Raw genomic sequence first — 27,292 nt, 5'->3', positions numbered from 1 at the left:
TACTCAAGCATAGGTACACTGCATTTCAAAGGCAGTATGAAAAATAACATAAAATATCTGAATAATAATCTCTATATCAAAATGACAATATTTTCAAGTGAAATAGATTTATAAATCAAATTTCATCATTTTCTGTTTGAAAAATGTGGCTATTACATTTAAAATTACATGTGTGACTTATGTTACATTTCTGTTGGATAACACTGTTCTAGATTGGGGTTGGCAAGCTTTTTTCTATAAAGGACTTGAAGGTAGCAAATATTTATTGCTTGCCCGAACTTCAGTCAGGCTTCTGAATCTACTGTTAGGCACATCTGTGTATCTCTCTCTCTAATACTTAGTTTTAGCAAAAATGTCCCATACTCAATATCTGATCAGGCTCCTCATCTTCTACCACTCTCAGGTAATGTCTGACCACCCTGGCTTATCTTTAGCAAGAATCCTGCTTGGTCAGTTTAGCCAGAATGTACCTTAATCTTGATATTTCCTCTTAATAATTTTCCAGACCCTACCCGCAACTCTGCGACTTAGCTTAGATTCTCATGTGTACATGCTGTACTTGGAGTTGAGCCCATCTCTTTGCTTCACTGTAAGAATCCATTGCATGGTCCCTGTGCTATCTTGATGGCTCTGAATGAAATCTTCCTTCCTGTGCTTGAGCAAGCATCACTGAATACTTTTTCTTTAGCAATAGTGAGCATTTTAAGCTTTATAGGCTCTATGATTTTTGTTGTAATTCTTCCTTTCTTGCAGCACAAAAGCAGCCATGAGATAATATGCAAACTAATGAGCTTTGCTGTGTTCTAACAAAATTTTATTTATAGACACTGAAATTTGAATTTCAAATAGTTTCCCCATGTCATGAAATATGCTTTTTTAAACTTTCACTTAACTATCTAAACTATTTAACTATTTAAAGCTTTTCTTAACTCAAATAGACTTAGAAACTGATTTGACCTCCTAGCCATAATTTGCCTGCCATAGATTACCTGCATGTGTTCTCTATCAGCACTAGGATCCTTGAGATGAGATTATCTTCAGTGCTATAAAAAGGGCTTCTATGGTAAGGCTGGGTGACTGAATGACTGGAATGGTGGAGAAGGCTATAGGTAACTGAGGCATGCCCAATCTAGTGAGACAACCTGAACTCAGCTCCAGCTGTCTTATTCATACAGATGAACCCTGAGTGGCCAGATCTTCTGATATTTTTTTCCCCAGGATAAGAAGGGAATTTCAATTTTTTATGTAAAAATATCAGAATTTTATATATTGTCCATTATGTTATTTTAAGCAAACAAATAAACCAAAAATTTTGTTCAGGGCAAACAAAATATGTCTTTGGGCTTAGTTTAGCTCTCTGGCCATGCCTTTATATCCTTGGCTTCAGCCATGGAACTTTTTTATGAGAAACCATGGAATTTTTTTTACGAACATGTTTTTCTTTTTGTTTAATTTATATGAGAGGTAGAGAGACAGATAATAAACTGATGTAAATACAGCTCCCATCTGCTGGTTCACTCCCTAAATGCCTGCAATAGCCATAGCCGGGGGGACAGGAGCCAGGAGCCAGAAACTCCATCTAAATCTCCCATGTGGGTGGCCAGAACCCAACTACTTGAGCCATACCTGCTACTTCTATGAGTATGCATTAGCAGAGAGTGGGAATTGGAGGCAGAGTCAGGATTGGAACCCAGGTACTCTGATATAGGATGATGGGTAACTTAACCATAAGACTAAATGTCTGCCCCGCATTTTCCTTAAACCTTACAGATAAAAGTTACTGGTGTTTCTGATTTTTATGTGTCTTCCCCAAATAATTATAGTGTGGCATAATTTTATTACTTCAAGTTCTCAAGGATGATTGTTTTTTAAAAATATTTTTTCTTAATAAACAATCATTTGGCCGGCGCCGCGGCTCACTAGGCTAATCCTCCGCCTAGCGGCGCCGGCACACCGGGTTCTAGTCCCGGTCGGGGCGCCGGATTCTGTCCCGGTTGCCCCTCTTCCAGGCCAGCCCTCTGCTGTGGCCAGGGAGTGCAGTGGAGGATGGCCCAGGTGCTTGGGCCCTGCACCCCATGGGAGACCAGGAAAAGCACCTGGCTCCTGGCTCCTGCCATCGGATCAGCGCGGTGCGCCGGCCGCAGCGCGCCAGCCGCGGCGGCCATTGGAGGGTGAACCAACGGCAAAAGGAAGACCTTTCTCTCTGTCTCTCTCTCTCACTGTCCACTCTGCCTGTCACAAAAAAAAAAAAAAAAAAAAATAAACAATCATAATTACTATATGAGCATTTTTCCTCTAATTTCATATAGGTTCCTCATTTCATAGTTTTATTCTTTGTGAAAATGCATCATTTCCTGAAAATGGCTTTTAACTGAGTGGTGGTTGAAAACTGCCATGACTCAAAGAGGCCAGACTTTTATTTTAGCTTTACTTTTTGAAAGTGAATGCACACTTAGAAAATTATGTGTATTCACTGAAAGAAAGAAACTAACAAGCATAAAAGCTGATTTTGTGGCAGTATGGTTTGGAAGTGGCATTTGCCCCCATGGTTCACATTCTGGAAGCTTGATGCCCTGTGTGGTGATGTTAAGAGGTGGTGGGACCTTCAAGAGGAGGGGCCTACTAGAAGGAGATTTACCTGGGATGCAGACCTTGGAAGGAATTACTGTAGCCCATTTGGGAACCTAGTTAGCCTTTGGAGAGAGTTACGATAAAAGAGCAAGACTAGCCCCTCCCACATCTCCTTAGCTTCTTATCTTACCATGTGATCTCTCTCTCTCAAACATGTTTCCACCATGATGCCATCTCCTGTGATGTGATGTGGTTAAGGAGGCCATGGCCAGAAACAGAACCAGAACTGGAACTGTGAGCTAAATAAACTTCTTTTCTTTATAAAGTACCCAGCCTCAGGTATTTTGTTATAGCATGGAAAACAGACTAACACATGGATTTTGAAAAATATTGCTTCTACTTTTAGTTTAAAAGTTAGTTTTAGGCCAGCTTTATTCCTTTAAATACAGTTTGTACTATTAGCTTAATGAAAAACTTCTGCAGCGCTCCCCCCCCCACCACCACCACTATTTGTACGAGAAAATAAGATGTCTCAAGTTTGTTATTTTGGGAATGTCTGCTGTTCTTGAACTCTGCCAATTGGAAACAACCTCTGATGTCAAAGAACTTCCTTTTTGAAAAATGTGGTTGGCGCAGAATTACTTCTGCTCTGCAGTTTTGCCAAGTGGGTTTGCTTATACCCAAGAGTTAAATCATTTTCTCTTTGACATTAAGGAATAGGTTAGCCAATTTATTTTTAGGTCAATACTTTTAAAAGGGAAAAAAACTGCTAAGATTGATTTAATACTCTTTTGTAGCATATTTTTGTAAATCTACATATGAGTTCAATGAACTCTTGACTCCAAATATGTAAAATTAAATAATGAAGCCTCAGCAATTACCTTCAGACCTAATTTTTCAGGTTTTCTACCCATGAAACACTAAGCAGCTTTTCAAAGCAAGCAATATGATAAAAACTGGAATAAAGGAGAAACTAAGGAAGTTGTGTACCATGGCTGCTATAGTAAAAACCAAGTTCAGGAGGGTTCTAAGTTATCCCAACTGTAAAAATGAGGGTCAGTGCATTTTACCCTTGACAGCACTAGTTAATAATCCACTGTAATGATAAATAACCTCACTTATTCATTTCTAAATTTTTATAAAATTCTGTGCCCACATTATCTTATCCATATTATTTCTTTTCTTTAACAAGTAGATTTATCCCAGTAAGTACATTACCTTCAAGAACACAAAAACAATATGCTTGCAAATTTTTGAGTATTGTCTTTTAATAAATGTTCTTGTTTCTCTACATAATTCATGTATTTCTTTCCTGTGCCTTCTCTTTTACCTTACATTTCTCTTTGTTCTTTAACTAACATCACTCCACTCATATTATCTTTACATTGAATTCTATTAAAAGTTGCAAAATTTATTTCTGTGTGCTTTACATATAAGTGTTGTACAACAACTATTTGTTATATAAATCTAACATATAAATATATTAGATATATAAATATAATATAATATTAATATAATATATAATGTTATATAAACATAATATTAGGAAAACTGGTTATTCTTTCTTATTTTATATTTTTCCAACATATTCTGTCAATAGGTTTACAGATTGGTGAACTAAAAAGAGACAAAATGTCATCAACTAATATAGTAATGCCATTTTACTTTCCCCCCAAAAAAACTTTTACTTAAGGTATATAAACTTCACAAATTTCATAAATACAATTTTAGAAACATAGTGATAGTGATTCTTCCCACTGTACCCACCCTCCCACCCCCACCCTTCTTCCTCCTTTCTCTCCTCTTCCCATTCTTATTTTTTACTAAGAGTTATTTTCAATTAACTTTATACACAGCAGTTTAACTCTATACTAAGTAAAGAGTACAACAAATAGTATGAAAAAAATTGTTCCTCAACAGTTTTTTGATTTCTTTTATGACCCACTGTTCATTCAGGAGCATGTTGTTCATCCTCCATGTGTTTGCATATGTTCTAGGTAGTCTTGAGTTACTGATTTTTAGCTTCCTTGCTTTGTGGTCCAAGAAGATGCAGGTTTGATTTTGATTTTTTTTTAATTTGCTGAGACTTGCTTTATGGCCTATTATGTGGTCAATCCTAGGGGAAGTTCCATGCATTGCTGAGAAGAATGTGTGTTCTGCAATGTAAGATGAAAAGTTCTGTAGGTATCTGTTAAGTCCATTTGGTCGATTAACTGTTGTTCCCTTGCTGATTTTCTGTTGGTCCATCTGTCCATTGCTGAAAGTGGAGTATTAAAGTCCCCCATTACTATTGTATAGGAGTCTATGTCTCCCTTTAGATCCATTAACATATCTTTTAAATAACCAGGTGCCCTGTATTGAGGTGTGCATACATTTATTATAGTCACATCTTCCTGTTGAATTGATCCCTTAATCATTGTACAGTGCCCTTCTTTGTCTCTTTTAACAGTTTTTGTGTTAAAGTCTATTTTTTTCCCTGATATTAAGATGGCTACATCAGCTCTTTTTTTGGTTTCTGTTAGCATGGAGTATCTTTTTCCATCCTTTCACTTTCGGTCTGTGTGTATATTTGTTGGTGAGATGTGTTTCTTGTAGGCAGCAAATAGATTTTTTTTTTCATTTATCCAGTCTGTATCTTTTAATTAGAGAATTGACAACATTTACATTCAAGGTGACTACTGATAAGTAATGACATGGCCCTGCCATTTTTCCTTAAATATTCCTATTGTTTACTTTGGGTTTCCTCTGTATTTTTACTGGGAGATTTTCTGCCTTCACCTTCTCTCAGAGTGATGACCATGTTTTTGTGTTTCTGTGTACAGCACCTCCTGAAACATCTTTTTAAAGGCTGGATGCATGGTGACAAATTTTTTCATTTTCTGTTTGTTATGGAATGTCTTTATTTCATCTTCATTCATAAATGAGAGCTTTGCAGGGAACAGTATTCTGGGTTGACATTTTTTTCTCTCAAGACTTGGAATATATCTCATCATTCTCTCCTAGCCTGTAGGGTTTCTGATGAGAAGTCAGCTATTAGTCTAATTGGAGATCCTCTGAAAGTAATCTGGCATTTCTCCCATGCGCATTTTAGAATCTTTTATGTTTTACTGTGGAGAATTTGACTAGGATGTGTTGTGGTGAAGGGCTTTTCTGGTCATGTCTATTAGGAGTTCTATGTGCTTCCTGTACTTGGATGTCCGTTTCTTCAAATTGGGAAAGTTTTATGTTATTATTTCTCTAAAAAGGCCTTCTAATCCAAATCTCTTCCCACATTTTCAGGAACTCCCAAGACCCATATTTTGGGTCATGTGATAGCATCCTATAGATCTCAACACTGTTTTTTAGTTTTCTAATTTCTTCTTTTTCTTTTGGTCTGACTAAAATTTCCAGAGATTTATATTCTAACTCAGATATTCTTTCTTCTGACTCACTGAGTCTGTTGTTAAGGCTTTCTACCACTTTTTAAATTTGTTCTATTGAATTCTTCATTCCTAATATTTTAATTTCTCTTTAAAATATCAATTTCATGAGAAAAATTTTCTTTCATGCCATGTATGGATTTATGTAGCTCATGGATTTGCATCGTATTACTTCTAAGTAATCCTATGATCAATTTTTTGAATTCCATTTCTGACATTTCTTCAATCTCACATTCTAGCATTGAAGTGTCATTGTGTTCCTTTGTGGGCTCATGTTGTTTTCCTTATTCTTGTTTCTTGAATTGCTGCATTTGTTTTTAGGCATTTTTGGAGATACTTGTTGGTTTATTTTTCTTCCCCTCTGTGATGGCTTTTATCTTTGGACTATGCCTCTGTGGATTAGTGGAATGTCTGCTCTTTCAGTGAATACCCTGAGGCGTGTGCTGGGTGTTGCCAGGGAGCTCTGTCCAGTGCTACAGGGTGAGGAGAGTGTCCAAGGTGACTCCCAAATTGGGTGTGGTAAATCCCTCTGTGTGTGTGTGTGTGTGTGTATGTGTCTCTCTCTTCCTCTCTCTCTCTTCCTCTCTCTCTCTTTTTAATCAGAGGGGAGGTTGATTCAGCTCTGTTGGCATAGTCTCACACTCCCCTACTCTCCTCCAAGGAGATCAATGCCTTGGCGCTAGCCCCAGTGGGTACAATATTCATTCCAGGGTGCCACAAGATCTGTATAGTCCTCAGTTTGAGCACAGATCCCACAGCAATGATCCTCACCATGGAATCAGTAAGCCTTGAGCATGTGGAGCTGCCCACAATGACTGCCCAAAGACTTCGCCATACCCTGTGCTCTTACACACAGCCACAGTATTTTCACAGTTCCGGTATACAATGCTCCCACAGTCACAAGCACCCAGCCCCCTGTGAGTTCCCCTAGCCAGATTCAACAAGTGTCCTATAGGTTGGTTTCTGGGCATGTGGACATGAGCTGTGCAGCTGTTACATATGTCTAAAACAGTGTCCACCTTCTCTCTACCAGTTACAGGACACCAGTGCCAGGTGGTCAGGGAGAAAGAAACGTGTCCCCTTTTTTTTCCCTCTAAGTATTCAGGTACACTATCGCACACAGGGCTCCAAGCTGGACTCCTGCCAGGCTCTTCCCGCAGCTTTATCACCCATGGCCGGGGCTGCTGCAGTTTGGTCTCACCTCACGCCCCAAAGCTGGTGCTGAGGCTCTCAGCTGCTGGGCTCCATAGTTGTGAGCATCCACATTCTCCATGTCGATCCACAGTGTCCCTCTAATTTGCATGGAGTTTCTTCTGCAGTTTTCTTCCTAAATTATCCCTGAGATTGCACTCTCTCCATTTCTTTTTTTAATATCTTCCCCTAGACTACAGCAGTAAGCTCCCTCCCTATTCCTCCATCTTGGTGCCTCTGCGCCATTTTAGTTTTAATTTTGGTTAGAAGAATAAAACTTCTTTCCTTTTCCCTCAAAATAAAAGAACAAAATATAATTGTCATGAATGTCTACCTGAATCCTTTGTCCCAAATTGTTAAGACAAAGTAACTCGGAATGTTTGTTTATGTCTTTTCCTGCCATGTCTGTATATATGATCACCACCTTAAGGTTTGACTTCATTTTTGGCTTGAAGTCAGACCATTGGATTAGCTCTCTTGTCAAAATGTCTGGCACACAGCGAGACCAATACATGGTTTTAAATATAGGGTTGTATAAGAGAATTAAAGGTCTTGACTGAAGGGAAGCTGAAGAAATCTGACATCTCTGAAAGATACTTCTGTGTGTTTTGTTTGCAGAGTAACCACAGTGTGGGTAAGAACCACAATATAACAAGTAATTAATTGGAAAACTATATGGACTATGTTATATACAATTATACCTTCCACATTGGGGTTATGGAATAAAAATCAAAACCAGTCTCTAAATGTTTTATCCTTAAAGTAAAAGGAATTTTTCCACAATACAATTATCATATTTATAATTCCCATATATTTTGTTTTGTGGTCTAGTTGCAATTTTTTTTTTCATCTTAACATGGTTTGGATTTATCCTATTTATTTAGAGCCCAATTTTTTTTTAAAAAAAAGAGTTATTTATTTATCTGAAAGTCAAAGTTACACACAGAGAGAAGGAGAGGCAGAGAGAGAGAGAGAGAGAGAGGTCTTCCATCTGCTGGTTTACTCCCTAGTTGGTCGCAATGGTCGGACTTGTGCTGAACCAAAGCCAAGAGCCAAGACCTTCTTCTGGGTCTCCCATATGGGTACAGGGGCCCAAGGACTTGGGCCATCCTCCACTGCTTTCCCAGATCATAGCAGAGAGCTGGATTGGAAGAGGAGCAGCTGATAGAATAAAAAAGGGAGAGAACGATGCAACATGGGAAGTGAGATACACAGCAGACCCATAGAATGGCAGATGTCCTAAACAGCACTCTGGCCTCAGAATCAGCCCTTAAGGCACGCGGATCTGGCTGAAAAGCCCATGAGAGTATTACAGGCATGGAAAGTCAAAACACTCTGAAAAAAAAAAAAAAAAAAAAAAACCCTACATGAAAGATCTCCACGAGTGAGATCCCAGTGAAAAGAACAGGTCATCAAAGAAGGAGGTACCTTTCTCTGAAGGGAGGAGAGAACTTCCACTTTGACTACGACCTTGTCTAAATATGATCAGAGTTGGTGAACTCAAAAGGTTTCCATAGCCTTGGAGACTCATGACAAGAGCCTAGGGTGATTACTGAGGCCATAAACAAGAGTGTCAATTTGTTAAGTCAACAACAGGAGTCACTGTGCACTTACTCCTCATGTAGGATCTCTGTCCTTCATGTGCTGTACATTGTGATTTAATGCTATAACTAGTACTCAAACAGTATTTTTCACTTTGTGTTTCTATGTGGGTGCAAACTGTTGAAATCTTTACTTAATATATGCTAAACTGATCTTCTGTATATAAAGAGAATTGTAAATGAATCTTGATGTGAATGGAAGGGGGGAGGGAGAGGGAAAGGGGAGGGTTGTGGGTGGGAGGGAAGTTATGGGGGGGGAGCCATTGTAATCCATAAGCTGTACTTTGGAAATTTATATTCATTAAATAAAAGTTAAAAAAAAAAAAGAGGAGCAGCAGGGACCAGAACTGATGCCTATATGGGTTGCCTGCACTGCAGGTGACGGCTTTACCTGCTATGCCACAGCGCAGGCCCCAGGAGCCTGATTTTTAATCCATGTTCTTTTAAACTTTTTTTTTTTTAGATAGACAGAGTTAGACAGTGAGAGAGAGACAGACAGAGAGAAAGGTCTTCCTTTTCTGTTGGTTCACCCCCGAAATGGCCGCTATGACCCAAAGCCAGGAGCCAGGTGCTTCCTCCTGGTCTCCCATGTGGGTGCAGGGCCCAAGCACTTGGGCCATCCTCCACTGCCTTCCCGGGCCACAGCAGAGAGCTGGACTGGAAGAGGAGCAACTGGGATAGAATCTGGAGCCCCAACTGAATCTGGAGCCTTAACCGGGACTAGAACCTGGGGTGCCGGCGCCGCAGGCAGAGGGTTAGCCAAGTGATCCGTGGCGTTGGCCTAATCCATGTTCTTATTAGATGACTTTCTCTACCCATGACAGAGATTTCTAGGATTGAGTGGTGTCTTTGTGTATTCCCTCCTCAGTTTGGGAAGGCAACACAGAACTCTACCTTGGTCCTATTTTGTCTGTCCTTTCCACATTACTCTCTCTGGTACCTGCTTGGCAAGAAATCCTTATAAGTATCCTGGGCTTAAAGTTAGAGCCTGAAAAGCAATATGTTAATTTGCTATTTATTCAAAAGTGCTGGCCAGTCTTTAGACATTCTACTGGCTCTTCTTCATTAAGAAAAGGTCCTGTTCCTGATTCTGAGAAGTGCTACCTGACAGGTGTCAGAAGTAGGTGACCCTTAAAGAAAATATTAACTGAGAACAAAAGCATTAGATGGCTTCTAAATGAGCCAGGGCTACTCATCCAGCTGCCCTTGAGCAATAAAAAAGGAAAGTCACAGCATTATACAGCAGGTCAGTGATAAAAGCCATGAAAAAAAATCTAACTTAGACAATGCTGATATTGGCAGTCCTTGAATGCTATTACACACGCACGCACACACACACACACACACAAACACACACATTTGAAAAATGCCTAATGGGGCACAATTAAGCAGTTTGTAGAATTGAATGACCTTTAAATTGCCATAATCTCATGAGGGAAACCTTTCATATACAGCCTCTACATTTGAGAGAACATTCTATAAAATATTGTTACTAATTCAGCAGGGTATGCCAAACGCAGGTCTTGTGCCTTGCTCCATCTTGGAGCCTTTCATTGCAGAGAAAAGCTGAAATCACTAAAGATACTGACCTCACACAAGTCAGTTATCCAAAATCATCACACAAATATAATTCAAAAACAGTTGGTGACAGGAAAACAAGATAAAATATAAAATATAAAATATAAGTCTGTAAATGAGAAGAAAGGAAAAATTCTAACCCTTTAGTTTTTCCTTAAAAATAAAACTGTTCTAGATTATAATCAATTCACTTCTCATTTTTTCTACTTTTGTTATTATTAAGCATATGGTTTTAAGAAGCAAAAAGCATACACTATTGAGGAAACTGTTACTTTTGAAATTAGCTCTGAATCTTGACAGATTAATTTTTCCCTTAAAATTTGTATTCTTAAAAATGAAAAATTTATAGAAGAGGTTGTATAATAATCATTTGCTTTATCTCTCATTTTTATCTCAATTTATATCTATGGCTCTCTTTTTTATTATTTTTTAAAGATTTATTTATTTATTTATTTGAAAGGCAGAGTTTACACACAGAGAGGCAGAGACAAAGAGAGAATCTTCCATTTGCTGGTTCACTCTCCAAATGGCTACAACAGCCAGGACTGGGCCCGATGGAAGATAGGAGCCAGGAGCTTCATCTGGGTCTCCCACAAGGGCATTAGGGACCCAAGGGCTTGGGCCATCTTCCACTGCTTTCCTGATGTATTAGCAGGGAGCTGGATCAGAAGTGGGACAGTCACGATTGAAAGGGTGCCCATATAGGATGCTGGTGCTGCAGACAGTAGCTTAACTCATTATGCCACATTGCCAAGCCCCTAGTTAAGTATTAAGCACTGCAAAGTGTTGTCATGTTTCTCCAGTTAACTTTATTTCTGTATTTTAAGATTTTACATATTTATTTGAAATGCAGAGTAATATACAGAGAGAGGATGATTTTCCATCTACCAGTTCATTTTCCAATACCCGCTTACAGTCAGGGCTGGATCAGGCCAAAGCTGGAGTCAGGGGCTCAATCTAGGTCTCCCACATGGGTGGAAGAACCCCAACTACTTGTACCATCATCTGCTGCCTCCCAAGTGCATCACCAGGAAGTGGACTGGAAGCCAGGAGTAGCCAGGACTGGAACTGGTGCTCCAACATGGGATATGGGCATCCCAAGCCACCACAATGGGGCTGGTCCAGGCTGAAACCAGCAGCCCAGAGCTCCACTGGGTCTCCCACATGGGTGTCAGGGGCCCACAGACTTAGCTTATCCTCTGCTGCCTTCTCAGACATTTTAGCAGGGAGCTGGATTGAAGCAGCCACAGCCAGTGCTCAAATTGGCACTCTGATGTGAGATGCCAGCACTGCAGGTGACAGCTTAGCTCTCTGAGCCACAACATCAGCCCCTGCTGTAGGCTTTTTATAGCATTACGCCAAAAGACACATGGTCTGAGGTATTCCTGTTATCAGCGATGTTAAGTTTGATCACTTGGTTATGTCCCTCAGATTTCTGCGCTGCAAAGCCCCCTTTCCCCCTTCATAATTAATACATGATCTGTGGAGTGATACAGTGAGATCTTGTGAATAATGTATTCTTCAAAAATCTTTCACTCAATACCTTCAGTATATATTGATGAGCCTTATCTAAATCTATTATTACTACATTGGAGATTGTAAAATGAAGATTTTTACATGCTTGAGTATCAGTGAGCATGTTTCTATAAGGAGAAGCTTTATTTCTAATTTTCTTGTTATTTTTCTAAAGTATCATTATGGAATCACAAATCACAAATTGTCCCAGATTTGGCCAGTTGAGGCCTTTGGAAGTAAAATTTTAATTTGGAAGTGCTCTCAGTACTTGCATGTGACCTCAGTAAATAACTTCATCTTTTTCTTTTTCTTAATAGGGATATTGCCAAAATGATGGCTGAAATCCAAAGTCATGGCTAAATATTTTTTTTTCTTTCTCAGAGATACAAGGGAATAACTAGGGCTTATTGTTATGTGCTTAATAACAACTTTCATTTGTTTTAACAACCTATCTTCTTTAAGTCAATAATTATGAAATGCCTTGAAATAAATGACAGTTAGGGGCATCCTATTGTAGGCTGATTACCAAGGACATAGAACAGTAGCTGCCCTTCAATGGACAGCAAATAACAGCTAACTGAATGTGTTGAATTAATAATAAACTCAAATGTCAAATTCCTGAAACATAATATGAATGATTGAAATAATATATATTAAGGGTCTAATTGTATAGAAATAAGTAAAGTTTTTTCTATTAGTGATTTTTATCTCCTTCTTACCTTGAAATTTTCCCTCGAAACTGCTGTCAGTACAGTTACAAAGATAGTTTATTCACTAATTTTCTTTATTTGCATTCATAGATGAAATGTAATAGAGTTATAGTTTTTATTTTTAAAGATGTATTTGTTTATTTGAAAGTCAGAGTTACACACAGAGAGAAGGAGAGGCAGAGAGAGAGAGAGAGAGAGAGAGAGAGAGAGAGGTCTTCCATCCCCTGGTTCATTCCCCAGTTGGCCACAACAGCCGGAGCTGCGCCAATCTAAAGCCAGGAACCAAGAGCTTCTTCCAGGTCTCCCACATGTGTGCATTGGCCCAAGAACTTGGCCAATCTTCTACTGCTTTCCCAGGCCACAGCAGAAATCTGGGTTGGAAGTGGAGCAGCCAGGGCTGGAACCAGTGCCCATATGGGATGTCTGCACTGCAGGCAGTGGCTTTACCTGCTACACCACAGTGCCGGCCCCCAGAGTTATAGTTAGTAATGACCTTTAGGATTTCTTTTGATTCAGCACACTGGTAAATTAATATATCTTCTTTCTTGTCAATTGGCATTGCTTCCTAGATCAATAGTATTTTGTCAAAGCACTCTGTATCTGGGATGACAAGTTGCTTAATAAAATTTCAAAATTTTTACTGGTAAGTTTTCCTTAATAAAATTTAAAAAGCACTCCAAAAGAGATAGGATCAACTAATATATAGATCTCTATGTTAGAAAAGCTATGGCTAGGAACTAACAAACAGATGCAATCCTATGCATTTTCTATAGTTTAAAAAAGCTGCTTTGAACATAGATTTACATTTTAAGAATCCCACACACATAAATCATGTCATTGTGGATTATCTACAAAGTGGGAAATACACTCATGGATTATTCAGGGCTGACTGTAAATAGCTTAATCCAACCAGGATACTTGATCCTACCATAAGGTAGTAAATCACTCACTTCTTATAGGCTTAGTATTATGTTCAAACCACTGTCACACCATTTAGTACAGTGAAGGGAAAGATTTCTTTTTCCTAAGCTTCTTTTGCAGTTTTAATTGAAGTTTGAGTTGTCTGTATTAGTTACTAGGCCTGATACGTTATTTTTCTATTTTTACCATAAGGCCAGATGTACTTTTCATCTTAGGATGAAATGATTCTTTTAGCTCCTGGTTCATAACATGTGAATGGGAAAGGTGAATTCATATACAAAAACAAACTGAATTTCTCCTAGAAATTAGAGATCAAATCATTATATATATATAAAGTAAGATGGAAAATTGTTGGGCTGATTTGATTCCTGGCTGCTCCACTTCTCAATCAGCTCCCTGCTAATGTGCCTAGGAAAGCAATGGAAAATGGCTCAAGTGCTTGGGTCCCTACACCCACGTGGGAGACCTGGAAGAAGTTCCTGGCTCCTGGCTTCTGTCTGGCCCAGCTCTAGCCATTGTGGCCATTTGGCGAGTGAATCAGTGGGTGGAAGATCCTTGTTTTTGTAACTCTGCCTTTCAAATAAAATAAATACTAAAAAAATTATACAGTAGACTTTGAAGAGCTAGCTATAGTCACATAAAGATATAAATGGTTTAGAGATCATTTTGCAGCAAGCAGTATTAACTTAATATGTGTTCTACCTACAATTATTTCACTGGGGTTCCTGCACGTATGAAGGAGACATTTTCAATTACACCAAATCAACTGACCCCCCAAACTTATCTTGCTTCATATTTATGGCCTTACATAACATCCTTGATGAATTTTCAGGCCTTGAGGTGCTATTTATTAAATTAGGAATACAGCCCACTAAATTAATAAATCATTACTATGGAGGCACTCTTGTCTTTTGAATGTATAAATACATTGCTTAAATTACTCTCAGGGAATAATTTATACATGAAGAGGCTCTGGTGGTTAAAAAAAAAAAAAAACCTGTGTATTTCTTATCTCTGGAAATAGTCCTGGACTAGGTACTTAAGTGGATATCAAAGCAATTGTTTTATTTTTTTCTTTTTCCGCAGTAGTAATAGTTCTTACTATCCTGGTGTTTCCAACACAGTTTTATGGAATCATGAATTAAATATAATGTTCATCATGTAACATTTTGAACCAAAACATTTCCATACAAAATATGAGAACTGTCTGACACTGAGAGCATACACTTAGGGATCCTCAAAGGCTTCGCTTTCCTTCACTGTAGGATTCTGCCGCCTCCCACCCCCCAAAGATCTCCAATAAAGTGAACACTGAAAATACTTCCGATCAAGGGAAAGGAAATTAGGAATCGGCTACTATTGCAAGAAGGATACCCCCCTCCCCTTTTAAGTATTAAAAGGTGAAATTGAGGGCAATGACTCCTGGCTTCTAATCTTGTGAAGCTGTTTTTCTTGTCCTTGGGTTGTTCCTGTCAGATTTTTATGCTGTTTGCCTATGTGTGACACACATCTGTATCTCAAGTTTAGGTAATAGGACACTAAAAACATAAAAAGAAATGGTTTTGGTGAAACTTCCCTCCTGGGTTATAACTTCAGTGACAGCAGGAAGCCTGTCATTCTTACATTCTTAGAGCATAGCTCTGTGCCTGATACCTGGGGCAGTTTTGATGAATAAACATATGAATGAAGTACATAAAAAAGTCCACCATTATAGGAGGAAATCCTTAATTTTTCTGCTTAGTATTTCAAAATGTCAGGTTAGTATCTGTCCTACTGTCTAGGTTTTTTTCCACATGTCTTCTCACACAACCCCAATTTACATAGCAAATAATGGACCATGGTCAATTTTATTGATTTAGTTATTTGAGTTTGTGCCTCAACAATCTACCACAACAAATAGGTAAAATGTATTTTAGGTTGCACATTAACACCTTACTTACACATTGAAGACCCTGGTTTGGTTCTGACTGAAGCATCCAAACTGGAACAACACAACCTAAACAAAAGAATTGAGAATAAAAGGCAGAGTCAAATAGGCAGTGGTCAGGCTGTGGTGATGCCCTGTGGTATGCTTGGGAATTAAGAACTGTCACAGACATGGTCCCCTTTCATTCTCGATCACGGGCTTTATTTGATAGGTTGTCAATTGCTTTTTCCTTCTGCTCCTCAAAGGAGCTCTATTGTGCTTCCTGCTGTGCTATGAATTTGGGAAAGATAATTATCCTTTGACTAAGTCCATGGTTTGTTCCTTCATTTCTTCCATTCCAATTTTATTGTTTTTTCTTAGTATTTAGTACTCAGGGTTGTCTTCAAAGTTGCTGGTAATACGTTGTCTATAATTATATTGTCAGGTACACAAGAGGTTGCTTTTCACATTTGTACCTCAAAGTGTGAAGATCTACAGATACGCTGGAAGGAAAGGAATGTTATTCGTTTTAATTTCTTTCAATACTCAAATGTTTAAAATAGGTAACGCATACTAAACTGGAAGACTGGCATAAGTTCCTCCGTCCAAAGTTGATGCTGGAGTGTTCGGACTGTGTTTTCTTTCTTTTCTCCGGGTCCCGGTCTTTTTGTTGTACAGGGGTCACATAAGGACGTCCGTAGAAGGGCTCCGTGCGCCATCTACTGACGGAATCCAAACTTGCAGAGTCTGGAGAGGGAATTACCGTTGGTTCTAGAGTGAAAGCATTCTTTGAGAAAGAAGAGTTGGGGGGGGGGGGGAGACCCTCTCAGGCTCTGTGGCTTATTTGTGAGTGCCAGAATAAACCTGAATTCAGCAAATACACAATCCCAAAAGGAGACATCAGTGCGTCGTGCGACTCTGGGCTCTTGGAAGGCAGCCCAAGGGAGCCCAGCTGGCACTGGAAGAAGTTGGCCGAACCCCGAAATCCACGCAAACTGGGAATCCGGTGGTTGTTTCCAACCTGCGTCTTGCTACACTCGCCGCTTATGGTTCCCGTTTACTTTATTCGCGACGCATCCAGATACCCTTCGGTTCCCAGTCTCAGTTCCAAAAGACTTCTCTCAAGTTTGTTTGTTTGTTTTTAATAAAAAATGTAGTAAAGCGTAACAAGGAGGTCCACGGGATGCTTTCCTCTATCTAAACACACAGAAACACCTACAGAATGATAGGCGCCGCTGTGCATGTGGGTGAACTGAGAAAGCTAAGCTCTTGGACTGGGATTTAAAACGTTTCTCCGCACAACAGTTTGCTCCATTCTGTGCTAGACAGTGAAACGACGGGTGGGAAGAATTCGGGTCTTCAACCCAAGGGGGTTCCTCAGTTATTCCTGGGGGACAGCAGAGGAGCAGTTTGCAGGGATCCAACTACTCGGGTTGGAAGCTGGCTGGGTTGGAAATGAAAAGTTGCCTCGAAGCGGTCCTGTGACCGCCAGCTTTTGGTGAGCAGCTGGAGGAACTGAGAACTGTACACAGCGAGGGCCCCGGAGGTCCCAGGTAACTTTCCCGCTACTTTGCCGCCCTCCGTCCAAGGGCTGAGACAATTTGCTTTCATGGTTTGAAGTAACACCGAAAAGGGAAAGGGAGAAAATAAAAAACACGAGGGAAAGAAAAAAAGGAAAGCAAGAAAGCTGAGTCCGAAAGAAGAGGAGGGCAAGGGGGAAGGTGAGGAAGGGAGAGAAGCCCGGGAAGTTCCGAGGCCAGGGTGCAAGGGCAGAAAAGCTAAGGTGAAGACGGCCGCGAGGGAATCCGGCTGCGAAGATGCAAGTCTCGCTTCCACAAACCGGAGTCACACCCATCTTTCACTTTCCACTCGGTCGTCGAGATCTTATCCGCTTCCTTTCTCGAGACTGTCAGCGCTGGTAAAGGAAGCGGGTCAGGGCTCCTCCCGCGCCGCTCGGTGCGGGGCGGTGCGGGCGGCGGGACGCGAGCAGAGCCCAGGGCGGACGCCTGCGAGAGCGCGGCGCCCGCAACTCCGCCGCGACTCGCGGTCACCCGGGAGCCTAACCGGATTTCTAACCCCGAGATGGATTACGTCGGCTGTCACCACTGCGCCTCAAGATCCTAATCCCATTTATGCACGTTGCAGTCGGCATTAACTTTATCTGCTATTTCAAGACTCGCGGAGGCTCCGCGTGCCCTCGGAGGACCGTGCCGGCGCGTTTTGAGGCGACGCGGCGGGCTGTCAGGCGGGGCGGCCTCGCCGAGCAAACAACTCGCAGCCGAGTCCCCCGGCGTCCGCGCCCGGCACTCCCAGGTGTCTCGCCGTCACCTGGGCGCTGCGCGGTGCAGCTGCCCCGCCTTCTCGTTTTTCAGTCCCAGCGTTCGGTGGCTGCGGCAGACGGGCAGCGAGTGAGGGTGGTCGGCGGGCGGCCGCCTCGTGAGGAGGTGGGGAAGGGGCCCACGGATGGCTGCGGGTTCTCAGCCTCCGCGGCTGTGCCTGGATGCTGGCTTTTGTAGGTGGCACTGCTCTGGCTCTCTCTTTAAGTAAGTTTGTTTGGGTGTGAGTTCTTGCCTTCTCAGCACAAAAACCACAAAGATGCGCTGTGGAAAGTGGAAAAAAAAAAAAAGCCCACCCCCACCCCCTCCCCGAGCGTCAAAGCCTTGATTGAACGCCCCCTCTTCGGCTGCTCAGGGCTCCGGGCAGTGGCGACATTCCAGCAGTTTTAATCCGTTTTTTATTGTAGGGCGATCGGAGTTTACACAGGGGCTGGGTGGCTCCCCAGCTGGCCGCTCTCGCCGCCCCAGCGCCCCCTCCCCGCCCCTCCTCCCCGCCGCCCCAGCAGGAACCTGTTACTTTAAGCGCCGCGTTCCAGTGTGGCGCTGCGGGCTGCCCGGGGGTTCGGAGGCGGCCGCTGATTGGCTCTTTCGAGCTCCCCCTGGCTCGCCCGCGCGGCCTCCCCGCGCGCTCCGCCCCGCCCGCGCGCCCTCCCTCCGCCCCGCGAGGCGAGGAGCCCGAGTGTCAGGCGCCACGGCGCATGCTCCGGAGTCATCCTCCGGCCCTGGAGCTGCTGCTGCTGCTGCTGCTGCTTTTGCTTTTGGGGCTGAGTTTAATAAGCGAGCGAGCGAGCAAGCGAGCGAGCGAGCGCGGGGGGAAAAAAGGCAGAGAATGTCCGCCATCTACCCTCCGCTCCCGGGCGCGCTCTCATTCATAGCAGCCTCTTCATGAATTACAGCTGAGGGGGGGGCGGGGGAGGGGGGTACCACACAACACCCCAGCAAACCTCCGGGCCCCCAGGCATGGCTAGCTCGGTAAGTACATGCAAAAATAATAATAAAAGACCCCCCCCCCTCCCTCTCCCTGCGCCGCCGCCGCAGCCCAGACAGCGCCAGCGCTCCGCGGTTCCAATTAGAGAAAGGTTGGTACGGCTTGCAGGGAGCTGCTGCCTCTCCCCAGCCTCCGCTCCCCTCCTCCCCCAGCCCGGCGCGCGCGCACACTCACACTCACACACTCGCACACACACACACACTCGCCGCCACCCCCCGCGCCTCCCTCCCTCCGCGCCTCTTTGCAATCGCAAGAAGCGCACTCACACCCTCGCTCTCGCTCACACGCGCGCACTCACACACACACTCGCACACGGTGGAAGGAGGCGAATAATAACTCAGCCATATTTCAGCCGCCGCCGCCTGGAGCTGCGGGCACGGTCTGGGGACGCGGCGAGCAGCCTCGGCGGCCGCACCTCCGCAGAGCGCCGCTGCCGCGACCATGGTGCGTTCTCCGCGGCGCGCGAGTGTGAGCCCCGGTGTGCGGGCTGACAGCGGCGGGCTGCACGCAACTTTGCCCCAGCGCCGGGCGCTGCGCAAGCCCAGGCTCGGCGGCCGTCGGTCCGCCGCCCAGCTTTTCTGAATTTCATTTTTTTTTTTGGGAAGGCGGGGGTTGGGGGGGGGAGGTGGGAGGTACTTTGGGGCCACTTTGGCTCTTGGAAGTATGTTGTGGGGGCTCCGTTCGGCCGGCCTCGCCGATCGCGTGGGGCTTTTCTCCGAGGGGTGCGGGGTGCTTTAAGTTATGGATGCCTCGGCGTGTTTTCCTGCGGCGTGTGCGTGTGTGTGTGTGTGCGTGTGGAGACGACGTCTCATTTTTGTTGTGAACGAACCCCGTGGTAAGAGCACGGGAGTTTGTGCCCATCAGCAGAGGCTGCCTGTAGTTTCCATTCCGCCTGGCACGGCGCTCCACACGCACGCACACACACACGTACACAAAGACTTCCTCGGCGTGTGCCTGTCGCCTCGGTACTTTCGAGGAGGGGGCCCGCCAGGAGCCCCCCGCCCCGACCCCCGTGGGCCCAGCCACCTCCCCTCCCACGCCGGGAAACCGCCCGGGTATCGCATCCTAATTGTCTTCTAATTTGTTTCCGATGCATTTGTTGTGCCTGTCGGGCTGAACGTGCTCTCCCTCTCCCCCGACCCCCTTGCGGGCTGGGGGTAAACATTCCGTTACAATCCGGGCCCGTTGCGGGACCCGGGCGCCTGGGCCGGGCCGGCCGGGCGCGGCGGGTTTGGGGGGCGTGGGTGCACGCGCCCACGAGCGTGGATGTAGAGGGCACCGCCGTTTCCTTTTATGTGGGTTTCAAGAAGGAGGAAAAAAAATGTCAGGCGCAATGTTCAATGCTGAACGGCCGCCTTCCTGTTGTTCACGGCTGTCTCTCCTCCCCCTGCCCGCAGTGTGCCGTGCAGGTGAAGCTGGAGCTGGGGCACCGCGCCCAGGTGAGGAAAAAACCCACCGTGGAGGGCTTCACCCACGACTGGATGGTGTTCGTGCGCGGCCCGGAGCACAGTAACATACAGCACTTTGTGGAGAAAGTCGTCTTCCACTTGCACGAAAGCTTTCCTAGGCCAAAAAGAGGTAGGGCTCGGATACAAAAGGGGCTTGATTTAAAAAAAAAAAAATGTCTTGGCTCGGCAAGGAAACAATCGCTTGGCCCGGGCGGTCCCCTGCCCCGCTCACTCCCCGCCCCCCGCGCCACGCTCGCGGCGCAGCCTCGGGACCTGGGTGCTCGGCGCTGTGCTGGCCGGGCCCCCGCTTCCACCCCTGCGCGCGCGGGGCTTCTGCATCGTGAAAGTGGCCCTGGAGAAAGGGCCGTCAGGTGTCGAGGGCTTGTTCATCGCCAGTCAGCCCTCCCCGGTCCTCTGGGGGTTGGCGGCGGGTTCTGTGGGGAAGGTGCAATTAGTTGTTGGGTTTGGCAGCGGGCAGAATGGGGGCTGGAAGAATAAACAGTTTGCGCCTGTTTGTCCTCGAGAAACCGGGATTTACCTGTGTTGTTAGCGAAGAATGCGTTGGATGTAGTTATTGTTCTGCCCCGAGAAGTACATCTGAGTCTCTCTGCTGTCTTCTCTGCCTCGGTCTCTGTGTGAGGCACTGGGTATCAGTTGCCATCGACTTTTCTTTTTGTGGGTTTAGCTACCGCCACACCCCAGCCCAGTCTGTATTTTATGTTTAGTTGGGGGCTCACCACCGCCCGCTGCCCCCACTCGATTTTGAGCAAAACTCCCAAGTGTCTGCGGGCTGTGGGCTGCGGGGAGCGGGAGGATTCCTGCAAAGGTCGAAGCTAAGTTTTCCCGGGAATGGTGTTGTGTTGTCTTTTTCCTTCAGTCCTTCCCTACCTTGGTTCTTAGCCTTGGAGTCTAGTTTGCATAATCCTGCTGGGTCTCTGCCCTCCCAAACGTTCTCCATAAAGGGCAGGGCAGTTTTGGGAAAAAAAAAAAAAAAAAGAAGAAAAAGAAAAGGAGTGTCATTTTAAAAGAAATTTAATGGGGAATGAGAAATCCCGGTTGCTATTCCCTTCAGTCTCTGGAAAGCTACTGTCTGGTTGTTTTAGTTGGATTACTGGAGGTAACAGTACAAATACAATAAGGTGCTTTGTTTGTGAGCAGGTTTATTTATCTAAGTCGACACAATGGTTAGTAGTTATCTTCCATTTGATCTGTAATCTTTATTGGCATCTAGAACTCCTGCAGTTTCTTAGAGTAACATCATAATAAATCCATTCTGCTTGGAGCTTCGTGAAAATTATTGAACATTTGGGGGTTGAATAAAGAAAGGAGAGATGCTGTGTGCTTTAGAGGTGACAGAGGTTTGCGTTCATGCTTATTTTTGTTTCTAGAGCTCATGGAACGAGAAGTAAGATCGTATTTTTTGCCTTTAGTGGTTTGGTTTCTAGCTCCTCTTGAAAACTTGAGCAGTTGAATTTGATGGGCTTTGTTGGATGGTTAATGAATGCATTCAGTTTCTAAAAGAAAGCTAAAAACATGCATGATCTGTAGAAAATAAGATTTAGAATCTGTTAATACTTTACATCAAAATATAATCAGAAGTATTGTACTTTGTAATTCCTCAAAACTGTGACAAAGATGAGCATTGTCAAGTTTCTGTCACTAGATGAGGTTGGGTATGATGCGTCTTGGAATCTTTCTCTCCTTTTCCATGTGTCTGAAGAGCCATTGCAGAGGAGTTTAAACAAAAGAAACCACCTTCTGAGATCCGTGGTACACATGATCACTACCACTTGGCTGTTACTCTCTTCCAGGTGAAACATACTTAACAAAGAAACAATATTGACTGTATTAGGACAATCAACTTAGTTGCAGAAGATGTAGCTCTTAAGGTAACTTTGTTTAGGGACCTTGATAATCAGCAAATTGACCTCATGAAATCAAAGATGATAACCCCCTTCTGTATAATACTGCTGTTCCTCTGTTTCACTGGGTGTGTGTGGCGACGTTGCTCTGTATTTCCTATACTTAATGATTTTCTGTCCAGCCTGAGGGAACATGAAGGTGCTGCCCACATACCCAACACCTGGGAGGCTGTTGCTAGGCGTGGTAATCCTCTCGATAACTGATGTCTTCTCAGATCTCTGTAGGGAGTGATGTCTGCTTGTTGGTTGTGCTGTTAAATTTTAATTTTCAGTGGTGGAGTTTCTCTGTGCATACTATAGCCATTGTTTCAAAATGTTTATTTTCGGATTTTTATTTGTATGTGTGGTTCCCATGATTTGACAAGTCCTGGGAAAAATGCCAGCTTACATCACCCAGGAGAGACCTTGTCATACTATAATTACACATGATTCAGATTGCAAGAGAAGGTTTCTCTGTTCATTGGGAATAGTTAGTTGTAAGTTCAAGCAACACCGAACATGCCACTTAATCCTGGGACTTATATTTTGGCTTCTAATGTCTTTCAGAATGATAGGAATAAATACTGAATAAGGATGACAGGCATTTCTAAGTCTACTTCTATCTAGTACTTTTCAAGGTGCTATGTTTGCTGTATTGTAGATCTGTAAGCAAAAGTGTAAAATTTTACCCACTGGAATTGAGAGAAACTGCAAAAATGAATTTAATAAAAATTTGAGTTACAAAATATTGAAAAGAAATGCTCATACTCTAAGCTTTAAATGGCTATTAATAGTGACAAGTTAAGTCGCTTTCACTCTATACAGTAGCTGATAAACAGATGAACCTTAGAACTGAGGATGAACTGCTCAACCAATAAGATGGATGAGTCCTTAGTTTCATAAATCTTTGGTTTGGAAAAGCGAATTGATTTTCAGGTTGATTTCCTTTACTTCACAGTAATATTATGAGAACTTGTAGAGAAAGAAATTATGGTATTTTCAACTTGTTGCCTAATGAGAATTACATATACCATTTCAGAATTGAGCTAATTGGATTTGAATTAATGAGGTTTTACTCTGTCACAAAGATGTGTGGGAGACCTTCAATTTAAAACTACTGGCACGGAGTCTTGGGAAAGAGATTTTGATGAAAGAGTGGAGCCTGGAATATCCATTAGCCATTACAGAATAAGCAGGTCAGAGTGTGATACATTTCAAAACTATCTACTTGCAAGGAAAAGCCGTATCTTATTTATTATTGCCAAAGATTTATATTAGTCTGATATGACCAAAATGAATAGTCACATTCAAAACATTTCATTTAAAATATTAATGTTTTCATTTTCAGTATGATGTGAATTTGAGTGAACTTTCTTTGCAATTACAGCCATCCTTGCTATTGCAATCTGTTCCACTGACATTTATGATATGAAATCTGTTGCTTATTATTTTATGTAAGCTAATTTGGCCACTGGTATGGTTTGATAGCTTTTTATTTGTAGCCCTTATTCCTTCGAGTGGGCAGATAAAGCATAATAAATCCACCATTACAATTTTCCTTTGATTTAAGTGTTCGAGTGCAGCTTTATTGCATAGTTCTGATTTGTGTTATGTAGTCTTCTGAAATAATTTGGATAACTTTTTATCAAGGTATCTAATGTTTGGGGGTTTACTAGTTAAAGGTATTATGCGTACCTGGTGTATTTTTTCCTCTGAGGCATTTAAAAAGTCTAAGAAAAAAATGAAGATGAGTGTTTTGTGTGTGTGTGTAGGGTTCTTTATAGAATTAAGATAACTAGTGAGAACAGTTTTACTACTGGGCATTTTGAAGCAACACAAAGCATAAATTGCCAAAGCACTTAAAAACCGAATTGTTAGAGGAAATCACATATGTTTTTGGTGAGAATTTAAACTGGGCATGGACATTCTGGAGAGCATTTGGCAAACTCCATCAAGATTTTTAGTGTTTATACCTTTTAGCCCAGAAAATTTATTTCGAGGAATTTTCTGGCAGATATAACTTTATAAGTACTCCAAGATACAGCATATTTTATGTGACTGTTTTATAGTAGCAAAAATTTGGTAAATAGCCATAAAGGGGACCTTAGTTGGGTCTAGTTAAGTGATGATAATCTATAAAAAGAGATAAATCTATTTGTAGATGTGGGAAGATCTTCAAGAAGTATCAAGCAAAATAAGGCAAGTTACTAAATCAACATGATCTCTCTTAAGAAATGTACTTATATGAATAAAAAGTACATGTGTGTATAAATACCTTCTGGAGGAAAGGGCACTGAAATCTTACCAGTAATATTCTTTGGTGGCTGCTTGTGGTGTTGGTAGTAATGGGAGGTTATTTTTGTAGTGTTTGATCTAAGAAATAAAAATCTATGTATTTAAAGCATTACAACAAATACACATTACTTTGTAAAATTGAAAGATGAATCCAGAACCAATCTAGAATATTGCCTTTTAAACAGGGATTATCAGGTAGCTATCTAAAAGTGAACTTTAATTATCTTGGGTAGATAGTGAAGACAAGTTAGCATCAGGAATTAGGGACTGTACCAAAGGCTGGTTTAAGAGGCTCCTTGTGTGATCCTGTGCAAGTTACTTTTGGGTCTGTTTTTTTATTTGCGTTATGGGAATAATGATAGAAAAACTATTACCTCATAAATTGAGGATTAAATATGAATCAGCTGTTCTCAAACTTGTTGGACTTAAGATCCTTTGTACTCTTAGAAGTTGAGGACCCCAAAGAGCTCTTCTGTATTATGTATATTAATTGTACTCTATTAGAAATGAAAACTGAGGCATTTAAAACAAATTACTAATTTGCTTGAAGGTAAAATAATAAATCTGTTAATATATATACAATTTTAATGAAAACATATTTTAAAATAAATTAGCAAAAAGAGCGACATTTTTTTTTACACAACTCTCTTTTTTTTAAAGATTTATTTATTTATTTGAAAGGCAGAGTCACAGAGAGGCAGAGGCAGAGAGAGTGAAGTTTTCCATCTGCTGGTTCACTCCCCAGTTGGCTGCAATGGCCAGAGCCACGACAAGCAGAAGCCAGGAGCTTCTTCCAGGTCTCCCATGTGGATGCAGGGGCCCAAGCACTTGGGCCATCCTCCACTGCTTTCCCAGGCCATAGCAGAGAGCTGGATTGGAATTGCAGCAGCCTGGACTTGATGGGATGCCATCACTGCAGGCGGCAATTTTACCCGCTATGCCGCAGTGCCGGCTCCTGCACATCTCTTTAATGGTTGGTTTAGTAGAAGGCAACTGGATGCTGTTACCCACTTCTATATTCAGTCTGTTTGTTCACATATCATGTAACCTCTGGAAAAAGAGAATAGAATGAAAATGGCAAGTGACATCTTGAAAGAAAAGTGGTTTTAATTTTGTGATACACATGCAAAGGTCTTTGGGATGGTGAGGTCCCCAGGCCAGATATATAATCTGGCACAGATAAATTTCCCAGGATGTACACAGAAGCTGATTTTTCAAAGCCATTACTATTAATTGCTAATTAACACACCCATTTAACAGAAATAAGAAAAGTAAATCTTGCAAGGTATTTGCCTTTTTAGATTCCAGCTTAATTATCTAATTTTTTTTTTTCAGAAAAGACTAATCCAAATTTGGGTTTTATTGGATGTATGTCATAGTTATTATTGCTGTCTGTTCCATGTATATTATCTGTACTATGCAGAGACCTTTTATATTCATTATTTTATGTGAACTTCTATAGAACTACCTTCTTTGAAGTTCCTTCAATGGGTCTTCTGTGGGCTGACCTTGGTCCCTTTTCTGATCATCTGTTACAGAAGATCTTCACTACTTAACATAGCTTTTATATCTCTAAGATGTAGAATTTTTCTTGTTTTTTATCTCTGAGTTGTTGAATCTTTGAAAGAGGTGTAATAGAACTGAGAAATTTTGTGGCAGAGTTATACAGTATAGTGTTTATGAAGAATTCATATATTTAGTTTTTAACATGCAAATCCAAGTTGTATTTTTTCCTGATTTATGGATATGCATGCATTGCAGACAAACCATAGAAACCTAGGGAAAGACGCTACCTGGCATTTTCAAAACCATAACTAATATTTTAGTAGTCATCTGTTTATAACTATATATACACACGTAAATATTAACTGTTAGTTAATTTCAGTTCATTCAACAAGTGTTTATTGGAGCTCCTACTAAGTACATTCCTTGGAGCTGGGGATAAAACTCAGATGAACAGCTCTACCCTCATGGAATATCATCTTTTGAAATTGCTGTATTTCATGGTATTACATTCAGTTAATATATAGTTGCTTAAGGATGGGAACACATTCTAGGGAATGCCTCATTCCGCTAACACCTTGGAGTGGAGTGGGCTTACATGGACTAAGATGGCTATGATGTCACTAGGTGATACAATCTCATGGGACCACTGTTATGTATATATTCCCTGCTTGACTGAAATGTGGTTTTGTGAGAGAATGACTTGACTTCTTTACTTGACTTCTTTTGGATCTTTAGGTTGTTCCTAGTTTTAATTTGTTATGAAAAATGTTGTAAAAGCCATGTTTGACATTGATTTTTTTTTTTTACTGTTTTTTCCCAGTAGTTTCCTATGTTAAATTTCCACAAAGAGTGGTAGTTGAATCAAATGTGTAAAGGTTTTAAAATTTGGTGTGTATTGGCAAACATTCCTCCAAAAAGATTATACCAGTAAATGCTTACTTGTGGGTTCAGAAACAGCCCATTACCTACAGGGTTGCCAATATTGGAAATTAATGGTTTTAAAAAAGGTTATATTTGTGATAAAAAAAACACCTCTTTATTTTAATTTGCAGTTATTTGGTAAGTAATGCCACATATCTTTTTGTGTGTATGTGCTGGCATTTATTTACTGTTTGTCTTTTGGGATGTGCCTAATCTGTGCCCTTTGCAGTTCTTGGCTGCTTGCTTTAGTCCCCATTACCCCGAAGAGTACAGGAAAATACAAAGAACCATGTCACCAACATTCAAAGCTCCATTATCAGGATTGGACAGATGTTTGCATTTTATCATATTTGATTTTAGAGAAGTATTTTAGATGTAGTTGAAGTTTATGGATGCTTCCCAGCCTTTTCTTTCAAGTTTTTGGCGTTTCTTCCATTGTATTTATCTATATTTGCACATTTATATCACTTACTAATAATAGTCTT

At 41.9% G+C, this 27,292-nt stretch overlaps 1 protein-coding gene across 9 annotated transcripts in view; it reads left to right on the top strand.

The window, feature by feature from the left end:
- The window catches only part of MLLT3 (MLLT3 super elongation complex subunit), a 391,121-nt gene that overhangs the window by 46,556 nt on the left and 317,273 nt on the right, over nucleotides 1–27,292 (top strand). For 3 of the 9 annotated variants that reach the window (XM_070052927.2, XM_089317765.1, XM_070052921.2), the window contains exon 3: nucleotides 20,134–20,314. In XM_070052927.2, the coding sequence (XP_069909028.1) occupies nucleotides 20,218–20,314 (97 nt within the window). In that variant the 5' untranslated portion in view covers nucleotides 20,134–20,217. The other 6 variants (XM_051857400.3, XM_089317753.1, XM_051857402.3 and 3 more) reach the window with 6 other exon arrangements.

The sequence above is a fragment of the Oryctolagus cuniculus genome, chromosome 1 (genome assembly GCF_051225735.1).
Source record: "Oryctolagus cuniculus isolate XC-2025 breed Fujian yellow rabbit chromosome 1, ASM5122573v1, whole genome shotgun sequence".
NCBI classification, from domain to species: domain Eukaryota; kingdom Metazoa; phylum Chordata; class Mammalia; order Lagomorpha; family Leporidae; genus Oryctolagus; species Oryctolagus cuniculus.
The sequence above is the reverse complement of the archived record's forward strand: the minus strand, read 5'-3'. Positions and strand labels throughout refer to the sequence as shown.